At 38.9% G+C, this 12,472-nt stretch overlaps 1 protein-coding gene across 2 annotated transcripts in view; it reads left to right on the top strand.

Moving 5' to 3' along the window:
• Positions 1-12,472, top strand: part of TAFA1 (TAFA chemokine like family member 1) — a 542,433-nt gene that overhangs the window by 397,978 nt on the left and 131,983 nt on the right. The window contains exon 3 of one of the 2 annotated variants that reach the window (XM_007984924.3): positions 11,007-11,144. In XM_007984924.3, the coding sequence (XP_007983115.1) occupies positions 11,007-11,144 (138 nt within the window). Of the gene's footprint in view, positions 1-11,003; positions 11,145-12,472 lie in introns of both variants that reach the window. The other variant, XM_007984922.3, reaches the window with a different exon arrangement.

Raw genomic sequence — 12,472 nt, 5'->3', positions numbered from 1 at the left:
AAAGTTCCACAATATGTAAAGAGCAGTAAGGAATCAAGTGTGTTCTTGTAACCTCATTGGTTCACCTTTGGGTAAAATATACTTCCATGGGGGTAGACTAGTTACTAAAAATTATTTCTGCAGTAGAATTTCAACATATCCAACGTATAAGCCATTTTCTTCTTTTTAAAAAATGAAGAAATCTAGTGGATGGGTGTTGAGTTGATTGTGGTATTACCTTACTTTTAGCAATTTTATTTTGGGGAGATAATGTTGCCTAAATGTAGTTTCTCTGTGATTAGCTTGGAATGAGAGTAGAAAGATAAGAGTGAGGAGTAGTCCATATTGGTGGAAAAAGGGAAAAAATAAGAGTTATATTTTTCCCACCAACAATTATGACCTGGTCAAAGATGATAACTTCAATAGTATTAGTAATATCAGAGTACATTTTCATGCCTACTCTGAACCAGGTATTATTATAATCACTTTGCCTGTATTTATTTAATTCTTATACCTGTTAAGTATAAGAATTATTGCAACTATTGCAATCCAGGGCATTCACCCTGGATGTCAATGTTAGTCTCCGGAAACCGAATCACAGCATCAATGCCCTTCAGGTTCACTGAGCTAACATCTAAAATAAATAAGTTGTATTCTACTGTGATTAGGACAAGAATTGAAATGAAATAAGGCTTAGAAAAATAGCTATAATGTGTCTACTGTTCACTATAGGATGCAGTATTCTTGACCTAAATCCCCTTTGGATCTCCCTCAACCCTATTCTTAAACCAAGACCATTGACTCAGCTAGGCAATAGTGTAGTTCTTAAAACAACCCTGTAAAGATGATGCTGTCATCCACATTCTACAGATGAGAACCTTGAACTATGGAATGAAAAATAATAGGAAGCAGCAGACCCAGGACTTGTCTCTGCAGCCTGGCTCTGGAATCTGTGATCCTATCCATTATGCTACCCTGCCTCAAACATTGTTGTCCTGCCCAGAATTTCTTCCGTTTTCCTACCTTTTTCCTCTACATACCTGAGGACCTTGGGAGAGAATGGATGGGAATTTGTTTAATCTCAAGCATAAACAAATCAAGCAGCTATTTTGCCCTCTTCAACCAAAACATACTTAAAGATCCATTAGTGTCTCTCTTGTCAATGATTTACAGACAAAGACACTCAGAGCTTCCTTCCAGTCCACTGGGTCAATAAAGCACTTTAAACATAGTCTTAAATATGCATTTCTGACACCCACTACAATGAATTCCAAAAAAGCTATTTATAAAACCTTGATCAAGAAGTCCTGTAAAAGTGACTCTGAAAAAAAATTTTTGATTTTTCTTACATATTACAGCTTTTAAAGAAAGGAACCATTTGTAATAAAGTGGAAATGCAAGGATTCTAATAATCATGTCAGTCTTAACATTTCTTAAATATGGTTTATTCATTTTCTCCAAAAGTTGCCTTTGGCTATAAGCATATATCCTGGCCTATTAATGAGAACTGAAGTTTCCTCACAGTTACTTTTAATTGCTATTTCATTTTAAAGCTATTTCACTTAGAGTGAAAAGCTTTTCCTTTGTATGTTTTGACACCATCCCAAACCAAAATCCCAAGTTGATTTCTCTAGAAGGTATATTGGAAGTTCTCATCTTTGGAAAAGCTACACTTATTCAAATTCATCTTTGTGAAAATATCCACATAATGGATGTTCAGAAAAAGTTCCCAAAAGAGGATTAATTTATATATTCTATCTTTCTTCTTCTACCTTTTCCTTCTATTTTTCTTTTCTTTCCCTTTACATTCCATCTATTCTTCCCTCCCTCTCTTTCCTTCCTTCCTTCCTTCCTTTCATCATTCAGTCATTTAATAATTTAGTAAATGTGTGACTGCCCACTATTATTCCAGGCACAAGAGATAAAGAATTAAACAAGATGTGGTCCTCCTGCCAGCATAGAGTGCCCAGGTAAACAGGCTAGACAACAAGCCCGTAATTCCAGTTAGGAGTCATGCTGAAAAAGAAAAGTTCAGCTTGCTAAGAGAACATATAATGGGGGTCAAAAGTGAGTCTCTGAGGAAAAGGTTCATTCAACAACTATATACAGACCAAACAAGTGCCAGATTTCAAGCTTAGTACTGGGGTAGTGGTAAAACAGAAAAAAAAAAAAAAAATTGTCCTTCCTCTTTATAGGAAAAGCAATACATTATTTTTAAAAAATCAAAATCATGCACACTGTAAATATTATTGTACAAGAATTATGTAGGAGATATAGGATCATACACAGGAGAATATAACTCAGAGTATGGTTCAGGAAGACCACCACAGCAATACCCACATACATGCACATGTACAAGGCTTAGGTTTACATTCCCTGTCTTTTTATTTTTAAAGCAATTCTCTCTATTCCAATTTACACTACCCACTTAGCATCGTTTCTTCTTTCCCAGAAACCCTGCTGTTGTGATAATTTTAAATTGTTTGGCTATGCTTTGTCTTGGACATGAAACCACTGATAGATATGGTTTGGCACTATGTCCCCACCCAAATCACATCTCGAATTGTAATCCCACATGTCGAGAGAGGGAGCTGGCTGGAGGTGACTGGATCATGAGGGTGGTTTCCCCCATGCTGTTCTCATGATGGTGGGGGAGTTTTCATAAAATCTGATGATTTTAAAAGTGGCCGTTTCCCCAGCATTCTCTCTCCTGCCACATTTTTAGAAGGTACTTGCTTTCCCTTCACACTCTACCATGATTATAAGTTTCCTGAGGCCTCCCAAGTCATGCAGAACTGTGAGTCAGTTAAACCTCTTTTATTGGTAAATTACCCAGTCACAGGTAGTATCTTTACAGCAGTGTGAAAACAGACTAATACAATCACCAACAGCAAAAGATACTACTGAATGTCCAATTCCCTGGCAGATGAAAAAGATCGGACATTTGCAAATTCCCATAGGTGTCCATTCTAAAAACTTGACCCAGTGTGTAGCCCAGAGTGATCCAGCTGGTTGGTATGAGCTATTTCTATTAAATATCCAATCTGGGGGCAAACCCTGGCTTATGATGCCAGTTGTCAAGCTTTTACTCATCTGCCTGCCAGTCATTCCTAACCTCTTCTTCCCTTTCCATCATGACACATAATTGTCACCAGTGGCGACTCCTTTTAAAAGAAACATTATCCTTAGCAATTTATCTTCCTTGTTTCCTCACTTGTACAGGTCAAGACAATGATGCATTGAGCTGGGGAGGAGGGATCATTGCTAGGAGCATATTGGACTCGGCATTTTTTTAACTTCTCCAGCTCAGAGTTGCTGCTGCCAGAAATAATCTTGAAATGCTATCTTTTTCTCTTTTTTGGATATTAGAAACTTTCTTTTCCTGTTAAAAATGGTTTGATAATGTATTCAGGGCTCTGATAAACCCAAGAGAAGAGAGCAGATGGGAAACTAGAGAGATGCCCCATGGAGCTTTTTTTTTTGCAGGAGACCTTCCCGTTAATACCTGGGTCAACATGAGCAAAAGGAATGAGAAGAAAGACCACTGTTTTTGAAGATTTGTGGCAGAAAAAGAACTGGAAAGCAGAGTACATTTAACACATCCAACTTTTTCAGATCAGTGTGCATTAGCCAGATAATTACAGCATTTACCTCCTAATTGGAAAGAACAATGGGATCCCTTAAAATGCTAGATTTAGGAGTTTGAAATAGTTTTATAGATATTTTAGATATGTGTTTTCTGCAGATTAACTGATAACAGAAACAATAATCTGGAAAATCTGAGTAGTACAATTAACCTCCATACTAGCCTGTTCTTTATTCTACATCCTCTGCCATTAGATGATAGGTTACTTCATCTGTCTTATTTTTTAGATCTACAGATCCTGGGTGAAATCCAAAAAAGAGGCTATTTTCCATAAGCAAAAAAAAAAAAAAAAAAGAAGGAAGCTGCATTTTCTAAGGAAGCACTTAGATGACTTAGCTTTGAGAAACCATAGATCATCTTGAAATCATTTTGACTTGGATTGAGATGAAATTTAGAAATGGATAGGCATTGACACCAAGGAAAAGTCTGAAAGACATTTCAATGACAAATATCAGTTTGAAATGACCTTGGCAGTTAAGTTTGAAAGGATAGTTCACAAGGTAAACCTTAAAATGCAGATACATTGGATTAAAATGGACATTTTCTAATTTCCAGAAAGGGTATGACAAACTTAACTCTTCCCTTTCATTGGGAGCAACTCTGGGGAACATTTTGGTTTCCTTTCTCCTTTTCCAAGAAGCCAGCTGATGGGGGTAATAGAGAAGTAGAACCTTTTTGTCTGAGGGAGTCTTGAAAAATTTTATCTCTGTGGTTATAATAGGAATTTTATGTCCTTTTATATCCTTATAGAATTTGATCACCTTCTCACTGTATCATAGGTGGACCCAAGTAAAGGTGGGCTCTTGATATAGCCAAGAAGTGAAAAACACATAGGAATGGGGGAAGGTGTGTATTTTACAAGCTTACTATACTCTGTATATATACTCTGCTATACCAAAGTCATACACCCTTCTCGGCTAGGTTCCATATTATTTGATCATTCAGAAATCCATGACAGATTTGTTATTCATTTTTCATTTTGTTCATTCATCTACCCATCTGAATGTAATGTGGTGTCTTTGATGGGACCCTGAAACAGGAAAGTATATTCTGTAAAAGCTAAAAGAATCTGTGAATAAAGCCTAGCCTTTAGTTAATAATGTATCAATCAAATATTTGTCATTTAATAATAATAATCCTTTAGATAGCTGATAATCACCTAAGTATGATTGATTTCACTTTTTCATTAGCAGAAGAATCTCTGTGAAGAATAGATTATTATATTGAATTTTAAAAATAGCTTATCTCCTTTCTTAGAGTGGAGGTAACTGAGCCCCCTTGGATAATCCATAAAGCCCCACAAAATGTATCTTCAGAGCAAAGTTATGTAAGTGTGAATTTTCCTGCCAAAGAGCTAATGTTTTTAGTTTTTTAATACAAGTCCAGACTTCCATGGGCAGGATAGCTTGAAAGATTAAATTGCTCCATTTGACTGTGGCTAGATCTGTCACAACACAAACTTTGGGAATGAGATTTAGGTATGATGGGCCAATCAGATCTTCCAACTGTTGGGGTCCTGCGGGATTCCACTGTGTCCACCAAGACCTAGTTCTGGGCTCTGCGCCAGTGTACCTGAGCAGCATGTGTAATTGAGGCCATAGTTCAACTTGTTAAAACCGACAAGCCTGTTATTTAGAGCAACACCTTCCTGGCCTCCTGTGTGCAAAGCCACCATCTGTGCATCTAAGGAAGATATGCCCTGGGGTCATTGACTTTATATACAAGTCTTTAATGAAAATGGAGCATTCGTCATTTCCCAGTTACCAAGCTTTTCTCCCTTTTTCAAGGAAATGACATCATGTATGTGAGGGTGGGACAGGGGAAACAGCACTGTATATGGGATGAGGGTCTGGGTTCTGGTCTCAATGCTATTGGCTCCTTGCTAGGTAAAACATGGGCAAGTTTCTTTTTCTTTTTGCATTTTAAATTTGTTTGGATATTCTTTTTTATTATTATTATACTTTAAGTTCTAGGGTACATGTGCACAACGTGTAGGTTTGTAACATATGTATACATGTGCCATATTGGTGTGCTGTACCCGTTAACTCATCATTTACATTAGGTATATCTCCTAATGCTATACCTCCCCCTTCCCCCCACCCCGTGACAGGCCCTGGTGTGTGATGTTCCCCATCCTGTGTCCAGGTGTTCTCATTGTTCAATTCCCACCTATGAGTGGGAACATGCGGTGTTTGGTTTTCCGTCCTTGTGATACTTTGCTCAGAATGATGGTTTCCAGCTGCATCCATGTCCCTACAAAGTACATAAACTCATACTTCTTTATGGCTGCATAGTATTCCATGGTGTACATGTGCCACATTTTCTTAATCCAGTCTATCATTGATGGAAATTTTTGGTTCCAAGTCTTTGCTATTGTTAATAGTGCTGCAATAAACATACATGTGCATGTATCTTTATAGCAGCATGATTTGTAATCCTTTGGTTATATGCCGAGTAATGGGATGGCTAGGTCAAATGGTATTTCTAGTTCTAGATCCTTGAGGAATGGCCACACTGTCTTCCACAATGGTTGAACTAGTTTACAGTCCCACCAACAGTGTAAAAGCATTTCTATTTCTCCACATCCTCTCCAGCCTCTGTTGTTTCCTGACTTTTTAACGAGCACCATTCTAACTGGTATGAGATAGTATCTCACTGTGGTTTTGATTTGCATTTCTCTGATGACCAGTGATGATTAGCATTTTTTCGTGTGTCTGTTGGCTGCATAAATGTCTTCTTTTGAGAAGTGTCTGTTCATATCCTTTGCCCACTTTTTGATGGGTTTGATTTTTTCTTGTAAATTTGTTTAAGTTCTTTGTAGATTCTGGATATTAGCCCTTTGTCAGATGGGTAGATTGTAAAAATTTTCTCCCATTCTGTAGGTTGAAACATGGGCAAGTTTCTAAGTCACTCTTGGTCACAGTTGCTTCTCCTGTAAAATAAAGATTTGTGATGTGTTTATTATGGTATCGGGCACATAGGAAAAACTCAATAAATGATTAATTTCTTTAATACTATTATTATTACCATTGGTTGCATGGCTATATTTCTTGCTCTAAGTCTGCATCATCTCTAGACAATTGAAATAATAATAGTTCTACCTCCATCTTTGAACTGTTTTGAAAATTAAATAAAATATGTGTTAAAAACACATTTTAAACCTTGATAATAATATTCCACACATTGTTGAATACATAAAACAATAAGAATCCGTGTTCTGGAGGAGTTTGATTTCCAATGGGACACATGGACAATAATGTCATGAGAAAATTATATACTGTGTTTGAAAGTTACAGGTGTTGGGGGCAGAGGAGTGAGGGGACATAAAACAAGGGAGCTCATGAGTACTGGCTAAGGGGAGTATGATTTATTTTGAGTAGACAAGTGTCAAGTGTGCCTTTTATTAAGTGACATTTGAGCAATGATGGAGTCGGGAGTGGGTGAGCCAGAGATCTGTTGGGAGTGTGTCTCAGGTGATACAGTGACCCCTAGGGGTACGTGCCTAGGGTGCTCATGCAGTAACTGTCAAAACAGTGTCCATGGAGGAAAGGGAAGGAGAGAGAGAGTCATAACAAATCGGCCGGGAGTGGTGGCTCATGCCTATAATCCCAGCACTTTGGGAGGCCGATCACCTGATGTCGGGATCACCTGATGTTGGTGTATCACCTGATGTCGGGAGTTCAAGACCATCCTGACCAAAATGGAGAAACCCTGTCTCTACTAAAAATACAAAAAAATTAGCTGGGCATGGTGGTGCATGTCTGTAACCCCAGCTACTCAGGAGGCTGAGGCAGGAGAATCACTTGCACCTGGGAGGCAGAGGTTGCAGTGAGCCGAGATTGTGTCATTGCACTCCGGCCTGGGCAACAGGAGGGAAACGCCATCTCAAAACAAACAAACAAAACAAATAAGGTCAAAGTCACAACTGGGGAAGGAGGGGTGGCTCGGATATTTAACCTTGATAACCTTTTTAAGCTAAGTGTCAAACTTTTTCTTGGAAGTTTTTCAACCACAAGGAACAACCACTTGTGAAAAGATACAAAAAGCATGAGTTTTGGGATCTAGTAGACTGGGGTCACACTTATGTGATTCTGGGCAAGTTATTCAACCCCTCTGAGCCTCAGCTTCTCATGTGTAAAGTGGGGACAATACCTTGTAACATTGCTGGAATGTGTATAATTAATACAGCATCCAGCATCCAAATCAGAGCTCCAGAAATGGCAGCGAGCTCGAAGAGTGGCAGAGAAGCATTCCTTTTTCTCATTGACAGCAGTGCCATGAGGGACAGGCTTTGGACCTTCAGTGCCCACCTTGTTGTCAGTATTATTTAACTTAGTGCAGTAACTCAGGCAATCTGGCATGTCTGTCATCGTGTCCGTTGACTTGACTGTAAATCATATGAGATTCAAAATACAACCTGAGAGCTTTCATGTGCCTTGTGCCATTTTCAGTCATAAATATTGCTCCACTCTTGTATTAGAGCCAAGAGGTGATGTTAAAATTAGTGGCATTTTTGTGTTGAACTAGCTATTACTGACTTGACCGAGGGTATTCGTAGCTGACAATTATAAGCTAAAGTGACATGATTGCAGGTGTCTGAGTTAAAGAGTGTAATATATGATTAGCCCTATTCCATTAACTCGAATCCCAGTGTTGTGCATGTGGAGATAGTAAGGCACTCTTCCATGAGCAAGTTGCAGCCTTCTTTCTTCTACTCAGTGTTTTGCTAGAGCCATTTATTTCTTCTCCTTTGCTACCTTGTACTTCTCCAACTCCTCCTGTACACAGCTTACCAAGGTGGTTGCCCTAGAGAAATACCTGTACCACACCAGTCCTTTGTTCCAAAAATTCCCATTCATTGCTGTGAGGAAACAAGCAATGACCTTGACCCCAATCAAGCTTACAGTTTGGCTAGGGCACAGACATGAACAACTACACACAGGAAATGTGTAGGGTGCTAATAAAATGAACAATGGTGGAAGTGGGGAACATTCTTTAAGGAACTGACCTTTGAGTTGAGCTCTAAGGAGAGTTAACTGGCAAAATCATTTGTGTCGGAGTGAGGAGGTTGGAGGGATGGGAGGTAGGAGTGAGTATTCCGGGAGAAACCATATTTTCAATCCCTCTAAGACAGAAAGTGTGTTACTTATATCTTTGTTGGCACCAAAGATAAAAATTTATATCTTTGTTGGCACCAAAGATATAAATTTATACCTTTGTTGGCACCTACAAAGATATGAATAATATCCAGTCACTCTGGTGTTCTTATTATAGGAAGCATATACAGACTCTTTACCATGTGTCAGGCTCAGCACTAACCCCTTTACATGTGTTCTCTCTGTTTTTACTCACACAACCCTGTGATACAGGTGTTACTATTATTCCCATTTTACAGGTGAGGAAACTAAGGCATTCAGTAAGTGACAGAGCTGAGATTCAAACTAAAAGAGGCTGATGTGAAAGCCTGAACTCTTCCCTCCCATGGAGAGAAACATAATTAGTCTACTCAAAATCAGAGACTCTTGTGTTTCTTTTTTTTTGTACATGCTTTATTGAATAAGCTACAGATACAACCCCAGACAGATAAAATATTTAGCAGAATTGTTGATTTTCTTGAAGAGAAGTTTTCTAATTCAATATAAGCTTAAACTTTGATTAGCATTGACAGCCTGTTTCTTTCAGTATTTTGAAAGATTCTGGCTACAGTTGTTTTATTTATTTATTTTATTTATTTATTTTTTTTACAATTTAAATAGATTTTATTTTTTAAGAGCTGTTTCAGTTTCACAGCAAAATTGAGCAGAAAGTACTGAGAGTTTCCACATGCACCTGCCCCCACACAGGCATGGCTTCCCCTGCTATCAACATCCCACACCAGGGTGGTACATTTTTTACAATCGATGAACCTACATTAACAAGTTGTTATCACTGAAAGTCCAGAGTTTACATTAGTGTTCATTCCTGGCATTGTACATTCTATGGGTTTGACAAATGGTGTGTATCTACCATGACTCTTGTGTTTCTTTCATGTTAGGCCAGGGTTTCTCGACATCTTCACAATATTGATCTTTTAGGCCAGATCATTGTTTCTATGGGAGGCCATCCTGGGCATTGTGGGATGTTTAACATAGCCCTGCTTCCTTCCTGAAAGATACAAGTAACAGTGTGCTCCAACCAGTGATGACAATCAGAAATATCTCCAAACTGGCCAGCTATTATTAGCGAGGAGGGAGCAGCATCACACCTCGCCACCACTGCACTGAGAATCACTGCATTACACAGTTCTCAGAGGACAGGATGAAAGGATGAAGCTGTCTCTTAAGTCTTCTCTCCTTCCTTTCTCCCTCCTTTTCTCTTTTACAATGTTTTCGAAGTGTCCATATGTATCCTCTGCGTACAGGGGATGTATTATCATCCATATAGTTTATCACACAGTAATTTGTATATAGAGGTTGCTTAACAAATGCTTGGTGAATTTTTGCCAACTGCATCCTAAATGCCAAGAATCCTAAGTGGACCGGGTCTATTCTGAACTCCAAACTTGATGTTGAGAAAGTTGACTCCTGCTTTCTGGTCACTTGGCGTATCTTTTGTGTGTCCCTAGAGATCTGGCTTAGCTGATTTCCTGTAGGCCAGAAAGACCCACTTGGATGCTTATCAACCTTTACACGGAGCCGGCAGTTCACCTGCTAAGAACCTAGTGGAGGGTGACACACATTAGTTTGCCAATAAATTCTGATGAATGCATGGATGAACTGTTACAATTAAGTCAAGCTATATGACCAGGCCTGCAGTTTGAGACATTGTTTAAAGCACCTACCCATTTTCTCCAGCAATTCTTTCTTTCATTTGTGGATGAAGTCTAGATTTGGGAAATATATCCCGAATAGATTTTCTATTTAGCCCCCTTGAAGTAGTCAGGCAATGGAAGGGAGAACTGATTTCTGGGCAGTTTTTCTGGCACTGTAGCTTCTGTATCACTGGAGTGTCAGTTGTTGTCAATAGAGAGAGCTCAGAGAATCTTAAATCTGATGATAACACAAAAGATGGCTCCCAAAATATGCATTTAAATCAGGCAGCATCTTTATTGGGTGTGTTAGTTCCAGGCATTCATTGCTTTACTGCCTCTCAATACCTACAGCCCAGAATTGCCACATCTTGAGGGCTATCCGTTGGTATTCTTTGTTGCTTCGGAAGTACAGCACTGTCCTCTCTGTGATTACATATAGTAGAAGAGAGTCCTTTTGTAATTATATTTCATGGAAACTGTTTCTATAATTTCAATTACTTTCCTCAACCCCTCTACATGTACTCCCAGCGGCTCAAATAGTCGCTGAGTTATTTCTAATCAGTGTCCCTGTTCTTTCTCTCTTGCCAGAAGGAGGGACGTGTGAAGTGATAGCAGCACACCGATGTTGTAACAAGAATCGCATTGAGGAGAGGTCACAAACAGTAAAGTGTTCCTGTCTACCTGGAAAAGTGGCTGGAACAACAAGAAACCGGCCTTCCTGCGTCGACGGTAGGTACCTGGCTTTACCTCTTGAAAAGTTCATATGGCATTCACTGTACCTAATGTAATTTCTCATTTTATCTGCTATGGTTCCAGATAATGAAGAAGGTGCATCCAAAGTGTTAAAAAGTTATACAATTGCCAGCCTCAGCAGAGTTTGAATTCTTTTGTCTCTGGTGCTATGATTTCAATGTTTTTTCCCCAAAAAAATCCCTGTTGAAATTTGCTTGCCATTGCAGCATTGAGAGGTGGGGCCTTCGGGAGGTGATTGGGCTGTGAGGAACTGTATTAGTCCATTCTCACACTGCTATAAGGAAATACCTGAGACTGGGTAATTTATAAAGAAAAGTGGCTTATTTGGCTCATGGCTCCACAGGCTGTACAGGAAGCATGGCTACGGAGGCCCCAGGAAACTTTCAATCATGGCAGAAAGTGAAGCAGAAGCAAGCAGGTCTTACATGGCCAGGAAAGGAGGAAGAGAGCAAAGGAGGAGGTACTACACAATTCTAAACAACAAGATTTTGTGAGAACTCACTCACTATCATAAGAACAGCAAGGGGGAAGTCTGCCTCCATGAGCCAGTCACCTCTCACCAGGCCCCTGTTCCAACACTGGAGATTATAATTTGACATGAGATTTGGACAGGAACATAAATCCAAATCATATCAGGGAGCCTGCCCTTAGGGGTAGAACTAATGCTAATATAAAAGGGTAAGTGTATACTTCTCTTGCACACTTGCCTTTCTGCCTTTCATCATGTGATGATGCTGCAAGAAGACCCTTACCTGATGCCTTGATCTTGTACTTCCTAGCCTTTGGTACTGTGAGCTGATAAATTTCTATTCATTATAAAGTACTCAGTCTGAGATATTCCATTATAGCAGCACAAAATGAACTAAACTTCTGGGTTCTGGGGTTTCAAATAGCTTTATTTTGAAATTTTTTTAGAGCAAATTAGGATAAAGGAATTTTTTTTAGGTCAAGAAACTTGAAGGTCCAGCTCATTTGGGAAATGATTTTGGACTGAGGCTATAGAGAATGATGATGGTGATAATGATAATAAATACAGCAACACCTAACAGTCATTGAACACATATTTAATGAGCACTTACTATATGCCAGGTACCACTCTGGGTGCTCCAGAAAAATTGATGAATAAATAGAATTGTCCTGAGTCCTCAGTATGGGTCAAACTCTGTGCTAAACACTTCTCATGCATTATTTTATTTAATCCTTCCAACAATTCGACAAAGCAGTATATTTTTTCTTTATTGTGATATAACAGATCCCAAAACTTAACAGCTTAAGACAGAAAATATTATGTCGTAGTTTCTGTG

The sequence above is a fragment of the Chlorocebus sabaeus genome, chromosome 22 (assembly GCF_047675955.1).
Source record: "Chlorocebus sabaeus isolate Y175 chromosome 22, mChlSab1.0.hap1, whole genome shotgun sequence".
Lineage (NCBI taxonomy): Eukaryota > Metazoa > Chordata > Mammalia > Primates > Cercopithecidae > Chlorocebus > Chlorocebus sabaeus.
Note: the sequence above shows the minus strand (reverse complement) of the source record. Positions and strands in the feature narration are given on the sequence as shown.